The sequence below is a fragment of the Falco rusticolus genome, chromosome 15 (assembly GCF_015220075.1).
Source record: "Falco rusticolus isolate bFalRus1 chromosome 15, bFalRus1.pri, whole genome shotgun sequence".
Taxonomy (NCBI): Eukaryota; Metazoa; Chordata; class Aves; order Falconiformes; family Falconidae; genus Falco; species Falco rusticolus.
This window is the reverse complement of record NC_051201.1, coordinates 17823622-17841731: the sequence shown is the minus strand read 5'-3', so window position 1 is coordinate 17841731 and position 18110 is coordinate 17823622. Positions and strand designations below refer to the sequence as shown.

The 18110-nt window shown below is 39.8% G+C and overlaps 1 protein-coding gene across 7 annotated transcripts in view; it reads right to left on the bottom strand.

Annotated features, from left to right (window-relative positions):
* The window catches only part of RBL2 (RB transcriptional corepressor like 2), a 25111-nt gene extending 7001 nt beyond the window's left edge, over nucleotides 1–18110 (bottom strand). For 3 of the 7 annotated variants that reach the window (XR_005107606.1, XM_037408654.1, XM_037408655.1), the window contains exons 1-15: nucleotides 17815–18109; nucleotides 16409–16521; nucleotides 16002–16132; nucleotides 14584–14784; nucleotides 11962–12026; nucleotides 7594–7722; nucleotides 6532–6692; nucleotides 6371–6435; nucleotides 5442–5628; nucleotides 4029–4195; nucleotides 3291–3400; nucleotides 2287–2390; nucleotides 1791–1928; nucleotides 1140–1304; nucleotides 486–597 (exon numbers count right to left, since the gene is read on the bottom strand). Coding sequence is in view for 6 of the 7 variants with exons in the window: in XM_037408654.1 (XP_037264551.1) it covers nucleotides 486–597; nucleotides 1140–1304; nucleotides 1791–1928; nucleotides 2287–2390; nucleotides 3291–3400; nucleotides 4029–4195; nucleotides 5442–5628; nucleotides 6371–6435; nucleotides 6532–6692; nucleotides 7594–7722; nucleotides 11962–12026; nucleotides 14584–14784; nucleotides 16002–16132; nucleotides 16409–16521; nucleotides 17815–18094 (2128 nt within the window). In the remaining variant the exon portion in view is untranslated. Of the gene's footprint in view, nucleotides 1–485; nucleotides 598–1139; nucleotides 1305–1790; nucleotides 1929–2286; nucleotides 2391–3290; nucleotides 3401–4028; nucleotides 4196–5441; nucleotides 5629–6370; nucleotides 6436–6531; nucleotides 6693–7111; nucleotides 7192–7593; nucleotides 7723–11961; nucleotides 12027–12950; nucleotides 13238–14583; nucleotides 14785–16001; nucleotides 16133–16408; nucleotides 16522–17814 lie in introns of those variants that run through there. The other 4 variants (XM_037408657.1, XM_037408656.1, XM_037408658.1 and 1 more) reach the window with 4 other exon arrangements.

Below are 18110 nucleotides of genomic sequence, written 5' to 3'. Positions count from 1 at the left end.
TTTTTAAATTCCTTATGTCTACATTTGTGGCTTACAGAGTGCTTTTAGAGGCAACTTAATCTCAAGTAATGCTTTGTTTAATACTTTTCTAACCTAAACATATTATGTTTCATTTTTCCAGAAGAAAATAGTTTGAGACTTCACATAACTAAATATACAGTGGAACTTTGGTATAACAGCAAAGCAACCTGTTCAAGTGCTACCTATTAGAGCACAAGTAGTGTATAAATAAATAGCATATGTATGTATACATATGTATATATTATATAATGTTGATGTAGCTAACTGTTCTGATGTGGTGTTTTCAGGTGGTTAAGACAAATGCACTCAGTATTTTGTTCACACTGAAACCATGTGACTTGCAATGGAAAAACCATTTATGAATGTGTTTGCAATGAACTGTACGTTGACATTAAAGCAGCCTCCTTGCTGTGCACGACTTAGACCACGGCTTTAATTTTTAAATCTATGAAGCTTAGTCTCACCTTTTCCTAGGCCTCCAGTTTCAGCACGAACCTCATTTATTCGTCTTGGTGTCAATGGTGAACCGACAACACTGTTCCCAGCAGATCTCTCAAAGTACTGAGGTGGCATTACCTAAAATATTTATACTCCTATTAGAGTGTCTGTATCACACATGGACTACATAACAAATTTCTAAAAGCTTCTGTACTACAGATTTTGAACAGTGAAACAGTATGGGGGGGGAAAAATAAAAACAGGAATGCTGAAAAACTTACAATAAAGCCTAACTAAAACTTTGTTGTGACTGTACTACTCCAGAAGATACAGTACTGTAATAATCTTTCTGTGCCTACAATTAAAAGTCTGGACTTTTTACCACATTTCTGCCTGTCTAGTAATTTTTTCACATGTGAGTGACTGGTTCAGCCGTCCCAGTTTGGCCACGGTAAATGGATGTAAATGCAGGGTGAAAATCATCTCAGCTGGATCCCTCCGTAGAGATGTCCCCAAACAGACCGGAGCACACTCCGTCTGCTGTTTTCTCTGCACTGGTTAGGTTGCAGGGTGAAACTGAAATCTGGACAGCTGAAGCCTCTCTTTCAGGGGGTAACGTCTGCTCTCTACCCTCCTCTCCAAATAGAAAAACTAGGTAAAACACTGCAAAAAGTCCTCACCTCTTCACAAGTAGGAACTTTGTTTTCATTCTCTCTGATTCTGTCCCACAGTATGGATTCCTGTTTCCATGCCATACTTTCTAAGATCTGCTCTTCGATATGATTAAGGTGTTTTACCACTTCCCGACAAAGGCCGTCCTCTGCTCTAATGAAAACCTCAATTACCTGTAAGGCAGATAATCGTGATCCACATGACGTACTTGTTTCATATATTTCTTACAAAAAGATCTCATTTTAATTCCCGATATTCAAGGAAAAGAGATGATGAGAAATATTAAGGCTGCATTACGGTGACTCAGTCAGATGGTATCTCGAAGATGGGTATTTGTATCTTTCTAAACAAGCAAACATGTCAGGCAGTGTTGCGGAACAGTTGCAACAGTAGCTCATGATGAAATGATAAAGCACTAGTTTCTATATAGATACTTGGACACTGCTCCTGCATTAAACCGCTATTTTGATTTTTAAAATGCCCAAGGCACGCCCTGGAATGACAGACACCTGGGTAGTATTTTTTCAGTACAAAGAGGGGCAAAGCTGAGCATGAAGGGGTAACGTGCCAGTTAACGTCTAGGCAAGGAGATGACCTAACACAAGTCAACAGAGCACCCATGGCTTAATAAGCATTTCTAGCTGTCAAACACTTTTTACCTTATAAAAATGATAAACTGGAATGTCAAATATTTCAGTGATGAATGGGAAGTTTCCAGGTGGTTTATATGTAAAGGTAATTATCTCGAGGCAGCATGCCAGCAGAGATCTGTGAAACACGTCTTGCTCCAGGATTGCCTGCAAGAGAGGTGCAAATTGTAATGCTTAATTTACAGTAACTATAGAACAATGAAATGCTTTCTGTTCTGCAGCAACAGCAAGATTGTCAAGCTTATAAAAAGAGACGTTATCTTGCAAGACACAGAAGAGAATCCAAAAGGAGCCATCTTTAGTCATTAAAAATCTCACATGTCTTTGTGTCTGGAAACACAACTTATTTCTTGTACACTTTCCTGTTCCATTCAGGTGTACTTACAAGCTATTTTTCAGAGATTTACCCTCCTGTTAAATAGCTGCCTAGTCTGCTTTACAACTGGTTTCCTTTTTTGTAGGTCCACCTTTAAAAATCAGGTACAATTTGATTAGTTGTCCTTACAGATAAGTCAGCATCTCCCAGTCTCCTCCTCTCCTGCTCAATGACTGACTCCAAGACCTTGTAGTACAGCACCTCAGCACGACGAAAATGCTTACTGGCAACATCTGCAGGAATTATAAATAGAAGCAATATTGTGATGTAGGATAAAATGATTATATTCTTATCTTAAGCTATAGAAATACAGCAATTCAGTAGCTTGTGTGGATTTCCATGCTGCTGCGGCTACAATACTGTCAGGACTAAACCAATTAGTCCTAGGTTAAGTTGGGAATCCTTCTCCCATGCTGCACTGACTTGTGAATGCAGAGCAGAATAACTTACTACTGAACCCAGATTTTGAGGAAAACACCACCTGTAAGAACAATCCTTAACATTGCCGTAATATAATGTACGTATTTCAAGTTCAGAAAACACAATGAGAAGTTATGCCTCTGTGGAACCAACTTGCACTGTGCAACAGAAAACACAGAAGCAACCTGCTGACAAGAACAGAGTAAAGCCTTATTAAGAAACAAGAAGCTCAAGAGCATCTTCCTTATTTTCAATCCCTCTTCACACACTTTCAACAACTTTGCAAATAATACTTTGTGTTTACACTGGCAGGATTTTAATATCCATACTAATCCACCCTTGTATGTAAGCCAAAATTGCTGCAGGATTTTTAAAGACTACAGTTAGTCAGGTTTTTCATGCCAGAAATCCACGCCACCACTATTGTATTGGAGAGACAAAGCAGTGCCCTTAACAGTGCTTTTCATTTCAGCTCTGTAGAACTGAAAGTATCATCAGATTCCAGTGATTAAAGCTAAGGCTGATTATAAAATGGTATGCAGTGTTGAAACCTGCTATGTCTTAAGAATACAGGAAAAGACAAAATAGAAGAAACACTTGTGCCAGAGCATAACCTGTAAGTGAAACTGTAAGTTAATTACAAGTTAATGGCAGAAGAGCAATGCGTTTACAGGCATTTTAATTCTTTTCTGTACAAGTAAAATGTTTCCCACCTTTGGAAAAATTACTGAATTCTCCTTCAGACTGCACGCTCTGGCAGTACACTTCATGCATTTCTTTTACTCTATTTGCAATAGATTGAGAAGGATCCCTGGAACATGCCCTGTAAATAAAAACTAAACATTGACAACATACTCTTCCTACCAAGACAAAAACCAAAATCCCACAGCTATTTTCGTAATATGATGAAAGCATGAAACTGTAAAAATATTGCATAGCAACCCCCCCCCCGTATGTGCCCACCTGTACATGCACTGTAAAATGTCCATAGCATATTGTTATTATATCCATTGCAGTAAATATGCATATCTTTTTGTGACAAGGGGTAAATACTTCAACACCATTTTCCACACGATACAAAAAGTGTTTTAAAATATATTGTACCTGAAGCAACGTTTATCTGCATGGAGAATAAATTTTATTTTGCATCTCCTGCAGTATGGAGTGATTTGCTAGGTAGGAAGAAGAAAAGTCTTGAAAGTTTTGTATTAGCAGTTTGCTGTCAGAGCAGCTCAGAACCGCTTGTTCTTACAGTCATCAACGTCTTAAGGACAAATGTATCTGAATAAAGAGAACAAAATCTTTCCAAATTTAAATGTCTCGCTGGGTCCTATTTTATTCCAGAACTTCAAGACTGACTCACATTTTAAATTACACTGGTTAGCATTAATGGTTGTTATTAAAACTATTTAAAAAATAGAATTATTTGATTAGCTGGACATCAAACTTACCTGAGTATTTGCTCCAGGTTTTCACTGGGGGCATTTTTCAGTCCTGCCAGCATCGTATGAAGGCGGCTCAAACTGTACGTTGCTATGGAAACAGGTGTCACATATGGGTTGCTCTCTTTAATATACTTGCGGCCAGTCAGTGGGGTTGTAATCCTAAGTGATTTGGACTAAAAAAAACCCAAAAAATAAGCATACAAGTGTACGCTGTTATAAAACCGAGATACAGGTCACAACCTAGAAGTGTCAAGCTGTAGATTTCTTACCCTGTGTTATGATATAGGCCTGGAAAAACTGGCTAGGAATCAATCAGCGCAAACAAACAAACGGAAAAAGTTAATAGCCAGCAATGAAAGATTTCTCCGCGTCACTTGGCTGTTTCTATAAACTGAGATGATGTGACCTCACACAAACACAGATACTGGGAGTGAGGTGGGAAACAACTAGGCCAACCTGAAAAAACGCCAAAGCCCCTAGCAGCCCCCTCCCGTCCCCTGAGCACCAAAGACAGCTGTAGCTCACAGGAAAAGCATACTGAGCCAGGGTTCCCTTTCAGCAGGTGTAACTCCCGATGTGAGAAGGCCTCCTGATTAGCATTTTAATTCATTTGCATCAGATCAAGCCATCACATCAAAATAGTTTAACATCAAGGATGCTCCCTCAATTAGTGTACAAGGAAAACCACTGCATCTTCTAATTATCTAACCACACAATTACTTAACCAAGAAACACTTCCCTTATTTTAACAACTACATTACATTTCGCAGTCTTTTCACCATGAAGTCTAGCTCCCAATGCTCCTCCCACTCCCCCCCCCCCCCCCCCCCTCCTAAGTGTGTTTTACTTCTGTGCCCATACCCTGCCAGGGAAGAGGGCTCCCCAGCCCTGCCGGGACGCCCCGGAGCACAGACAGCACAAGCACTGCAGCTGCGAGCTGCTGTGTTAGGGGCCACACCGTTTCATTGCTACAGAAACCTACAGGAGTTACACACCCAGAACTACACCAGCAGAACTTCGTGGTTGATTATTTCTTTAAATATATCAGACGCAAAGAATTAACTCTTTGCACTGATGTTGCAAATAAGGTTATTGTGATCTTTTCTCTCCAGAATGTTGAAAGCCATCAACCAATTCTCACACTGGGAAGAGCTCACGTTAACTATCTCAGTGACCTAGACTTTTTACCCCTTTGCTCCCTGTCATCTGATAGTGCTAATAGAGCTTATATCCCTCTTTTATTTGCCTGCCTTGTGTCCTTCCTCCCTTAAGACATCTTTTACATCTTCAGGAACGTTTTGACATTCTGTACTCATAGGCATACATGTAATTTCTAGTAGCTGCTTCTCCTCGTCGGACACAGACCAGCTCAACTTATTCTCCATATAGAAACAGCAACACAGACCGTGTCATACTCACCCTGTCAAAGTGCTGCTGCAAATTATGCTTCACCTGTACTCTTTCAGCTGTTTCCATTCCTGAAGTTGTGTTTAAGCACCTCGTGAGCGTTCCAATTTCTTCATCTGCATCCTCCCCGAGAAATATTCGCTCATCCAGATTTCCTACCGACAACACATACTCCTCGTAGGCCTTGTTGATGGCTTTGCTACAGCAGAAAGGAAAAGGCAGATACAAACCCCTCTGTATTTAGACAGTGCTTTGTTCACTTGGTTATTACCGAACACAGTTCTGGCCTGCTGGATGTCTACTTCAGAACTTCCTTTAACCCTGAATTAAGCATTGGAGTGCCTTTAAAATCTACAGCATCTCAAACGTGACAGTGGCAAGAAGGTTATTCTCCCATTATGCCTGATGGCTTGCCACTTAGTATAGCTGCACGAGGAACACAATAAAACATCGAGAATTTGTATTTGGCTGGAAACTCCTCCAAACTTACACAGCATCACATCACCATAAACTCTGCTTACCATTTTCATACTATTTCAAAGAAAGTCCTACTCATAAGCATCTCTGGGTTTATACAGAAAAAAATACCACAAAACCCCATTTTTTCCCCTCCCACTTCAAACTCATTCAGTGTGCTCCCACATCTTTTAAATACAAACACTTTGAGTTATATAATAAAAAAATATCTGAGGCAACATAGAAACATAGGAATAAAAGCAGACATCAAGTAACACCCTCCCGAGGAATCACTCCTCATTCAAATACGCCTCAGACCATACCACCTCAAAGAGAAGGAACTGAAACACAACATAACATGTAAACTTCAACAAATACGCAAGTCAGCTAGCTACTATTACTGTTAAGATACAAATAATAATGCAAGTGCAATTGTATTAGAGAGGGATGCTAATGCAAACCAAAGCACAAATACAGTGACTCACAAACTATCTCCAAAGTTCCCAGGGTCTAGAAATCCAGTCAGATTTTCATCTTTTCCTTTTAAAAGCTGCAAGGCAGATAAGAACAAAGGATGGACTTGTCAGTTCTTAAAAAGATAATGAGTAAGAAGAACTTTTTCTACATTACAAATTTAGGAACCAACCTTTTTGTCAAAAAGTTTCCGAATATATGGCTTCCAAAAATGTTCCTTTATGCCTTTTGCTTCTAAAACTAATCCATAATGTAATGAACACAGTTTTTCAATGATGCAGGGAGGATCAGAGGATACTTTATAATCCTTACTATGAAAGTCTTCGGGTAAACCTATAATTAAAAATACTGTATTATTCTATTTTGCATATCCATATCCTGTTTTCTTACTAAACTTAAATTCTATGCTGTGTAGTCTAGTTAGTGTGAAGTTAAAATAGGAAACTAATTAGTTTCCTTGAATTAATTATTAATTATATAATGCCCACTCAATTTGATAATGTTCTCGAAAGTCAATTTTTAGTCAGAGATTAAAAAAAGTTAGATACCGAGTAGTAAAAATTTAAAATATAAATTCTAACTAAAAAAACAGATCAAACTTGTGAACCAAAAGATTTATTCAAATAGATCTGAGCTAATGGTCCCGGTTCACATCCAAACCACTACAAAGTAAACGCGAATACTGTACAGCACTGAGAATGAAGTATAAGCCTGGAAAGAATTACATCAGAAATTCAACGGAAACTTCTTACCATTCATTTGCCTTTGTGGTTATCAAGCCAACCTACACTTCCATTCTTTTCAGAAAAAGAAAAGCAGCGATCCAGAAATGAGAGGAACAACCAGCTTGCCACTCTCGTATCCAAGCACTGGATCTTCCCAAGCTGCTGCCTCACGGGAACTCTCCAGTCTGACTGTCTGCAGTAACGACTGCATCATGAGGCACTCTGTCACTGCGATGTCATCAACTGAAATTCTTACTCTGGAACTTTCTTCCATGGTATTTCCATTGTAAATTAAATTCTTGACTTACTATATTATTGACAAAATTCGGTAGTCTGTTATGACATACTACATTAGTATAAATCTGTGTGGCCAGATATGCAAAATATTAATTCCCACATATTTCAAAGCAATTATTATTCGACTTGCTCTCTGCCACACAGATTCATACTAGCTTCAATAGCCTTAGAAGTTCTTGCAGGCTTTGCATAGAGAGTTTTTTCCAGCATACCTTTAAAATTAGGGTTCAGAAGTTCTTTACGGTTAGGACACTGGAGAGCATTTCCATACACTAGATCCAAAGCACATAACAAGAGGTGGTAGGAATTGACCAAGTCATCACTGATCATAGGAAAATTACCTTCAATATTAAAAAGACATACAACATTTAATTAAAATTCACATAGACTTAATATTCTTTTAACCAAGAAATTGTTGATATTTGTATTACGATCAACCATGGAGTCTTGGAAATACAGACTCTGGTGACTATAAATATCTGGATAGAAACGCAGGTAGTAAACCAGACACACACTTAATAAAATATAGCCAATATAATAGGAAAATATGTTTTCAGAAACGGCGGCAATTGTGCAGGAACTCAAATATATTGTGCTGTTTTGAAAACAAACCTTACCAAAATGTTGATAAACATGATACTGCAGACTCCCTCATGCACAGTAATCTGATTAATCAGCGAATAAATAACTTGAAGCAGTATAAACTGTATAACGCAAACTGCCTCAAGGAAGAAAAATTTGTTACCATAACTCTGGCAACACAAGCCCCACTGCCTGGCAGCGCTACGTCCTTCACAGATTCTTACTCCATCTGCCTGAAGCAGAACGTTATGCTAAAGGCGTGTTAAGGGGGAAGAATGGGTTCTGACTGAGACTTTCCCTTTCCCCAATTTTGCATCACTGTGAAGTGTTGCAAACAACTGTAACGTTAGCTAGGCTAGACCCAAGCGTTCAGATGTCGCAGAACAAGAAAGCACCACCCCCTCCGTCAGTCCCTGCCCTATTCTCCAGAATAAATCTATATTCAATGCCAAGTCAGGAGGTCATTTTTCTTTACCAATCTTTTGTTTACAAAAAATGTTGTTGGGGGCATGCTCATTATAAACAGTAATAAATTTAACTTTATATCTCTTGTGCTTTACAAAAAGAGTTAAAACGGCTGCCTCTGATCTGGTTTACAATGTAGCAAGTATTTTTTTATTTATCATCTTCCTGCAGAAAAGAATCCCTGTAACCTCTTCACTCTTATTATTACCTTTCACAAAGATCATATTCAGCTTCATTCGTCTTTTTACTGAACTCGTTTAGGTTTATGATACTCCTTTAGAGGAACAGCCATAACTAAAAAGAGTCTGGTAAAATAAACTGTACCATTAATTAAAACCATAAATCACAATTCCATTAATTTCTATGCACAGCATGATTTTCTATTACTCTTTCAATACTAATAACTCTTCTACTCTCTCTTTTTTTTTTTTTCCTCCTCTCTTTTCAGGTAAGCTCCAAACCACTTAGCTGAACCCACTATGAAGAACAGTTTTAAATCCTTGAAGAAATCTAACACACAGTAATAAAATCACTTAGAACACATCAAAATGTATACACGATTAAAAGATTTTTTCTGAATTACGCTGTTACTTTTCTACTAGTAACATACTATTTCGTTCAAATTTATATTCAATTTTCTGATTCCATGTCTGTTAAAAGAGAAATAATTCCAATACACATATCTGGATCTATTTAAAACAATGAAGCCTACATGAAATTTGAATTACCTGTACACATTTATCAGTTATCTGCAAATCATTAAACATTCACAGCAAAGCAATGAAAGCTAAATACAATAGCAAAATGTTAATAAATCAGAATCTTCAAGGAGTAACTCTTGTAATATAGCTTCATTTTCATAACCCTGAACTCCAGCATGGCAATTGTTACTGTCAGCCGTCAAAAATAAATCCAATTTTACAATACCAGTAGTTTCATACAAATAATTTGTCAATGACATTTCAAACAATAGCTTACTACTCCCTTTCACAGCCTTTTACTAAACAATTAAAAAAACAGTTATCACAGTGCAGCGTAATTTTTTTTCCATTTCCATTTTAAAGAAAGACAAAAGTCAAGGTAAAGAATTTAAATAGAAATTCTTAAAAACAGTACCTAAGAAATGCAGTATTGCTAAACAAAGTCACTGCCTTACTTTGCAGCGCGTACCAAAGGCACGAACAAGACCTGTACTTTCCGCCTTTGTGAAACTGAACGCAATGATCTTCAGGCTTGCAGAAATATCAGAGACAAGCCTGAACTTGCACTGATGTGCGGTTGCCATGATAAGGATTACTGCCAACCCTCTAAACACAGTGAACAACATGAATACTTAAGTGCCTTAAATGATCACCATTTAGTTTCCATTTCTGTGCTGCCACACTTGAATAAATGTACCACTAGTCATTTACTAGCTTTACAATTACTGTATGTTTTCCTTTTTTCTTGTCACATTTATTTGGGTACGTCATCAACATGGTATTCTGTACAAAGTTAATTTCTATCTGAAACTGCTCGCTAATAAACATGTAGTTAATGATGATGTAGTTCCTCAAAGATATTAACCAATAATTTGGCAATAGGAAGACTCAAAAAGTCCCTCTGCATCTTGTCGACTGTCCAGTGTACCCATAAAAGCAGGGATTTTATAGAATGGAAAAGAAAACCCTGTGATTTTTCAGAATGACCTACTTACTCTCTCAGTTGCCTAACTATGCTAAAGAGGTAAAGTCCTGACTGACTAGAAATAAAGTACAGGACCAACTCTCCCCCGGACTCAGTGGAATACGAATAGATATTTCATACTACTTGCGAGCGCTATACTGGACTGAAGAACAAAAAGAAAGAAAAAAAAAGAAAAAACCCAACAATCATACTGTTTGAGGGTTGCAAGCAACCAACTTGTTTAGGAAAGGTTCCTCTTCCCCAGTGAAGTGGAATTTGCAGCCTACTGGAAAACGGCATCTTCTACATAAGATGCAATGTTCAGTACCGCACTCGTGCAGTACCACACCCCTCTTGATCCTTGCCCAAAGACGTGGTGGTGAGGGTCCAAGTAATGTGGCCAGTACCTTTTCCTAAAGGGAGTTGCTGGCAACCCCCTGCAATGTGGTACAGTGTAGAAAGAAAGGCTAATCTGTGTTGTACAAAACAAGTGCCAGATAATTCAATATTGTAACAGTCTACTCTGTCCTATCCTCAAAAGCAGCCAATTAAGGAAATTACAGCACACTGCAGGAATCTTAACACTGATTCACTTCTAAATCGGAAAACAAACACCCCACCACACACCTCAAAACCAAACCAAAACTCCTTTTATCCCTTTCTTTTAGAAACGGAACTGTTAGTTTTCTTCTACTAGAAGTTATGGTACGGACAAATGTAAAATGTCTCTGGAAATTATCGATGGACCTGAACCTACAAAGGCATTCTTTCAGTGAATGTAAATCTTGTCTTTATTTTCCTCAAAACACTCTCCTATACAGAATTCCCAGCGAACACCCATCTAAGCAGTACTTGAATAAAGCCCTAGGTATGCAGAAACTCTTTAAGACACAGGTTTAGTGAGGGAAGACTTCGGACTACATGTGGTATGACCGGACAACTTAGGCCTAAAATAAAGACTTAATCTCGTTCCCTCCTGTGGCTTTTTCTCCATCAGTCATTATCAAGAAAAACTGTGAAATCCTCTACTATTCTTATTAGGTTTAAGGCTGCTATTATGATAAAAGTTGTATATACGTTGCAATATATTGTCTGTTCATTGCATTATTTCTACAGAAGCATACTAACAGAGGACCCCCTCACATCTTCCAAAGGAATCTCAGTCTTCAAGTCAGCCATTTCTGTATATAGTGCTATGTCCCAAAACCAAAAGAAAATCACCCTTGCAAGACAGGCGTGTGCAGACCTATTTAGTAATGCATATAGTTATTTGGTACAGTTGCCGTGTGCTCATTTTTTAAAAAGGTAGGGGAGCAAACAGGCTATCAAAAGAATTAGAACGCTGTCTGTGATACTAGCAGGAAAGTATACAGATCTAGCATTTTAGGATAAATTTTTAGTAGGTTGTAGAAAAAAATTCATTAAATATTTTCAGTGTTGCTGGAAAGGTAGGAGGAATTCAAATATTCTTTGTTCCCAGTAAACATACATATACACCTTATGTTAATTACAACAACATCTAAATATTAATTCACTAAAATGCTAAGCTAATTTTTCTCCGTTGAATTACAGCATAAAACTTCTCAATACTGGTAACTTTGTATAAAATGTTCCATATAAAAGCCACCTATTAATTTATTGCATATAAAAGCAAACTGTTTGGTCATATGGCTCACCCTACAAGTGTGGTAAAACAGAGACCTGGGGAAATTAAGACGAAATTCATTACTTCGGGCTGTTCTGAGAAGGCTCCTTCTCCAAAGGCATTTCTTAATTCAGCAATGCTTGCACCTATTCAGTATTCAAGGACTGATGTAATGACTAACAAAACCAGGTTTTCTGGATTTAATCCCTTTCAAATCTCTTACCTTTTGCATGAACAAACAGCACCCAGCAAAACTGGAAAACTTCAGTCACAGTACACGGTTGTCGCCTTTTGGGGAAAAACACAGCAAGACGACACCCAATAAGCTCCATGAATTAAGACCAATAGAACATCACACAACGTTCAATCGTTCCAAAAGAAAATTAAGTGTTACAATAGCGTGGCCAAAATCTTACACCCTTCCAACAAAAACCTCACTAAAACAAGCTGCACACTGGTTTAGTGCAGGCACAAAGTGGAAGCCCAGTCTCAGCGTGCACGTAATGATTCAAATACCACTACAGCAGATTCCATTAAAAGTAGGCCAAGACTTGAGCAGAAAATCACTTTAAATTTAAATATGGCTCGCCTAAACGTTTCCTTTTAAGACAAAAGTGTGATCTGAGTTCCAAAGAACAGGCAAATATCTGTATTAAAATCTACAGAAAATGTTATTTCTGCTTTTGCTTACAACAAACGGTACATAATATAGTCAACTGAAATAGTTTGAGAACCACAGTTGAAATTCCTTCTTCATAAGCAACCTCAGCAATATAAACATGTGTACAGGTTCCTGGAGGAACACATCACACAGTGTGTGTTTATATTAATATATTCACACAGGCGAAACTTTCAGAACTGTGTGTCATCTATATACTGATGTAAAGCATTTTGTATAGAACTTTATATAGTATAAAGAATTTCAAAATATATTAAATTTTATCAGAACCAAGTTCCTCTGCTTGTCTTAGTTTTAAATACTTTCAAACAAAATAAAACTCATTCATGAGGACTGCTCTTAAATCAAAAGTTTTGCAGCTATTGAGGATTTGTTATTTCTTAATACTATCATGTATAACATACTGGACAGTTTTCCTAAATCTCCTGCCTACTTTCGTATTACTGGCTAGTAAGTTTGGTTTGTGTTCTTCGTAACATATTAATAAACATAAATAATAAATAAATAAATAAAGACAGAACAAAAAAACCCACCAAAAGACTCCCCCAGCACTGATTCTTATAGCTTCACAGCATCATTCCTTGTTTCCATATACCATGTTATACCATATCCCTGGAAGTGCTATTTCATATATCGCAGCTCATCCCCAGGGCAGCAGAACATTAGAGCAGCAAAGAAAGAAGGTGGCACAGAGATGTTTTGCCCAATATTATCTCATCCCTTCTAGTTTTTTTTTTTTTTTAAAGTGCATTTTTTAATTTAGATTGTAAAATAGGCATGTGAGCCTCAAAACCAAGCAGCATTTGCACAATGTAAACAGTTTTTATCAGGTTTCCTGTTTCTAGAAGCATTGCTTGCTCCATAAGACTGTATTCAGTATTATTTATTTCATCCAGTATTATGTATTTAAGTTGGAAATTATTTCATTAAGGCCTAATTAATTCATGGTGAGGCCATAGTCTTTTCCATTTCTCCAGTAGTTTAATCAGCCTTAATCTTTTATTTTCTTATTGCATCAGGTTATGCTAAGTATGGTATTAAACGTCAAAATTAACCTGCATTTCACCCCAAAATAAGTAAGTATCATCTTCCAACTTAAAAATTACTTCACACCTTACTATCCAAGCTAACCAGCTAGAAGGGTTTACTCTAGTTCTAATCATAGAATTACATACACACCATATTTTAATTTCACCATTATATGCAAATATTGATCTCAATACATAACTCTATTCCATCTATAGTCCAATGGGATTTTACTCACCTTTTGCATTCTCCAACAAAATTACTTAGGAACAATCCTGTCTTTTATTATAGATTCAAACACCTTAATGCCACTAAGTGATGCTAAGTGAATCTAAGAAGAAAATCACTAAGAATCACTAAGAAGAAAAAAAAGCCAAAACCCCCACCTAGAAATAGCCTGTAAATGCTAGAAAAAGAAAATAATAAAACCAAAACAAACAAACAAACAAACAAAAAAAAAAACCCAAACCAAAAACCCCTCAATATAAAAGCAACCAAAAAAACACAGTTCACAGCAGCAAAGACTAAAGAAATAATGAAAGGGAATAAATCAGTCTCTACTAACTACCAGGAGAAATGACAAGCCAGGCTAAGTGCTGGCACAAACAGATGAAATCTTGTTAAGATCAAAATAACCAGAAAAAAATGCTAGCACTAATTTCCACAGCACCTCTAATATGAACAGGAACAAAGAAACAAAGCTTCTACAATAAAGTAAAATATCCAGAAGATCTGCATTGATGAAGACGACTATGGGAATGAGTAGGCAGTGAAACAGACCGAGTTGTTCTATGAGCTATTGAGGCTATACAGATCATACAGTGATCAAATTCTTCCAGCCTTTCTCAGCTTAGAAACACTAATGTTACGCTCGTCTACAAACTGATTTTAATTCCCTGCCCCCTCCCCCCCAAATCATAGAAACTTAGCAGCTGTGGGATTTCCTGCACCTTGTCATATCTGAGAAACTGAAAAAAAACGATTCAAAAATTACTGTGAGCCAGGACACAGACCAATTCCGATATTATAAATAACGGCTATGAAAATACAGTCAAAAATACAACTAAAACAACCAGTGGCTTTGTTATATTTTTGTAACAGAAATGCTCTAAAATCAGGCTGGAAGTAACAGGAACGTACCTCTGTTTCCTTCCTCTCTGTTGACGAGGTTGATCTTCTTGAGGATATCTGAAAATGTCCTGAAATATGGGCTCGTACTTCTTAAAAATTACTGCGGAAACTGTAAAGTTTCTCTCTAATCTCTCAGTTCGTTCTCTGAATTGGGACGGTAGATTTGCCATGTCTTCCCACTTTTTCATCTTGTTAAAAAACTCGATCAAACTGAAAATACCAAATGGGTTAGATGTGAAAAGCTTGTTTTCCTGCAGAAATACACATTCTCCACAAAATTTCTACTTCCCAAGGTACTGATAAAAAGGTGGTATTGCAAACATGACAGTGTACCCTCAGCTAGTCCTTCACCCATAACCCATGAACTCAGACAGCTCACAGAATATTTATAAAAATATCTATAAAAATATAAAAATATAAATCCTCGGCTGATGACCACGTTAACTATAATTCACAGTTCCGGCTTTTTCTCAAAGACATAATCAACTCCAACAGATTAAAAACAGATTTCCCTCATTTTTTTGAATAATTCATTAACTTAAATAAAACAAACTCTGAATTCTACAATGCTAAAAGGATTCTACAAAGTATGAATAAACCCTAAGTTTCAGTAAATTTCACTCCATTAATCTGGCTTTCATTTATTTTTCACTCTTCTTTTTTCTACACCTACTTTTTCAGTCTTACTAGTCTTTGATGGCCCAGATCACAGAAACATTTTATCCACATTCAGTTTGCTGAATTTCTGATTCAGGGGGAAAAAAACATTAAGTTTTTAAAGAAACACTTTTGCATTGTTTAAACCGATAGCAGTGCTCCAACACTAAAGGAGATAGGGAGAAAAAGTACATAAGAACATTCCCGCTCCAAATCTACTAAATTGTTACAAAACAATCAGATTGCTAATAAATAAAGTCAACTGTTTTAGGAAACTGCTCTTCTTGTTTTGTAGATATAAATATTTGATACAAACTTGTTTGTCAGATTCTGACACCACTGCAATTTCATAAAGCAAGTAAAACTTCAGTCTTCTTAAAAAAAAAAAAAAAGAGAGAGAAGAGATAAATTGTGTGCCTATTTTCACAATCAATTAAAAAAGGTTTCTCATGCGAGAAGTTCACACTTTGCACACTCTTCAAAAATAGGCTATTACTCAGGGACCAGTTTCTTTCTCCTTTGAGACAGGGAATCAATCTCCGATTTTGAAAACCAGTGTTTCTGCAACACGGTAATGACCAAATGAAAGTGTCTTACTTGTGTGGCAACGAGCTCTAACACAAAGATTCCAGTGATATATATATTCTGCCTGTAAAAGCAGGAAACTAGAAAGACATTTAGCCTGCGTTCTCAGTTTCTAAATTTCATAAGCTGATAAGCAATCTTCAAAATTTTGTAAGTGTGTAAAAATTAGCAAAAAGAAAAGTTACCTTTGTTCTGAACAGCGCAAAATTCTGGTTAAAGATACGTAATTTCCCTCAGCTGTCCCTCTGCTCACAGTTGGAACTGCTTTTCTGCAAGCCACGTACAAGGCACACGCTAGCCAGTGCAGATCATTTCCCTGTGAATTAAAACATCAGGCATCTAAAAGACTTCATGGAAAACACCCCTTCCAGATATGCACCTACCATGGGGGGGGGGGGGGGGGGAAGGACCAGAGGGGAAGGACCAGAACTGCGTCCTAAAGAAATCAATTTCAACCAGTAACAAAGTTGATACCTTGTTTCAAAGTTCTCTTTAACTACTTTGTGTTTTCAACTACAGGGAAAAACAAGGGCTTAAACAGATACTTAATACTGAACAGTGTCACTGCTACAATTACATAGTTACTAGTTACCTTCGTCAATTTCACACTTGACCCAAAGTTTAACAATATATTTTCGGTGTTGCTCTTCTCCAGTAATAAGGTTTGAACTGCTGCTCTTCTATAACGTTTTGTACTGCCTTGGCCTTCAAAAAAATATTATTAAAAGCTCCAGTTCCTTGCTGTCAGAACATTTTTCTGCCGTGAACAGGCAGCGGGAACGGAAAAACGTAGTTTCCGTTTTTCTCTGTATTGCACACCACCACCATTCCTCGGTCTGGTACTTAAAGAGAGAAATTAATTCCAACGAAAACCTTTCGAATCATACTCTCCGTCTTCCGTTTAAAAACCCATATGTTTTAATGGGAAAAAGACAGTTAAAAAACCGGGGCACAGAAGGCTGAATTCGACGCCGTGGGTTTCTCGGGCTATGCGGTGTCACAGGGCCAGACGAGCAGAGGCTTTTAGCAAAAGGAAAGTTTTATTTCTGAGCTTCCCAGCCCCTTCCCGACGGTGAGGCAGCGTGACAGAGGTGCCCGCAGGCAGAACAGCTCCCTCGGGCCGAGCACACGGCCCGGGCACGGCAGGGCTAACCGCTCCCGGTGTGCCAACGGCCCGGCTGCGGCAAGGGGAGCCCCGCAACGCCCCGAACAGCCCCCGGGGGCCGAAGGCGGGCCGCCACCCTCAGCGCCACCTTTACGTTTAAAACGCCACCCGGTAAAAGGCATCGCCCAAACAAAACTGCGTCACGTCATGTCACCGCTTTAAAGAACGATGTTACCAACCCCGCCCGCCTTCGCCCGCCTGCGAAGTTCTGCGCCGCGATCGCGCAAAACCCCGTTGGTTCTAATTGAGCCGAGAGCACCTAAGCGGGCAGGGGGCGGCCCCGGTAACCCCCCACCGGGAGCCCCGCACCGCGCCCGGCAGCTGCGCCGCTGGAAGCAGAAGCACCACAGCCATACGATCGCGTTTGGTTTTAACGCCTTTTTACTGCTACGGCCCGGAATGGTGGTTGTTTTGGCTTTTCCCCCGGCCCAGAGCCGGGCAGCACGGCCAGCCGGCAGCGCCCGGGCCCGCGGCAGCCCCGCTCCCCGGCGGGCATGGGGGCCGCTCACGGCGGCGGCGCCGGGGGAACGTCCCTCCTCCCGCGGCTGAGGCGCGGCCCCGACCGGGGGCTGGCGGGCCGGGGCCGGGGGCTGGCGGGCCGGGGCCAGCTCTGCGTGGGCGGAGCGGACGGGAACGTGCCCCCTCTCGGTTGCGAGCGAAGGCCCGAGCGGTGTGAGGGAGCGGCCGTTGCGCCTCAAGAACCGTCCCCTTCCCTCCCCCCCGCTTAACTCTCTCCCTCCCGCTGCGCTGACCGACCAGGGCCGCTCACCTTGGCGCGGCCGATCCCCCCGCCCCGCCGCCGCAGCGCGACCGCCAGCTCCGTCGCCCCTCACCTCCAGGGTGTAGTTGCGCTTCATGCTCTGGTAACTGAGCCAGGCCTCGGAGCGAGCGCGCTCGTCCATGTTGAGGCTGCTGCAGAGCTCCTCGTAGCGCTGCCGGGTGTCCCCCTCCTCGGCCGGCGGGGAGGGGGCGGTGGCGGGGGGCGCGCCCCCGGCCCCCGGCTCGGCCTCGTCCTCCTCCTCGCCCGGCATGCCGCACCCCGGCGCTAGGGGGCAGCGCCGCCCCGCCGCACACCGCGCTTGCGCCGCTGCCCCTCGGCCTCGCGACGCGCATTCGAATCCAAACACCC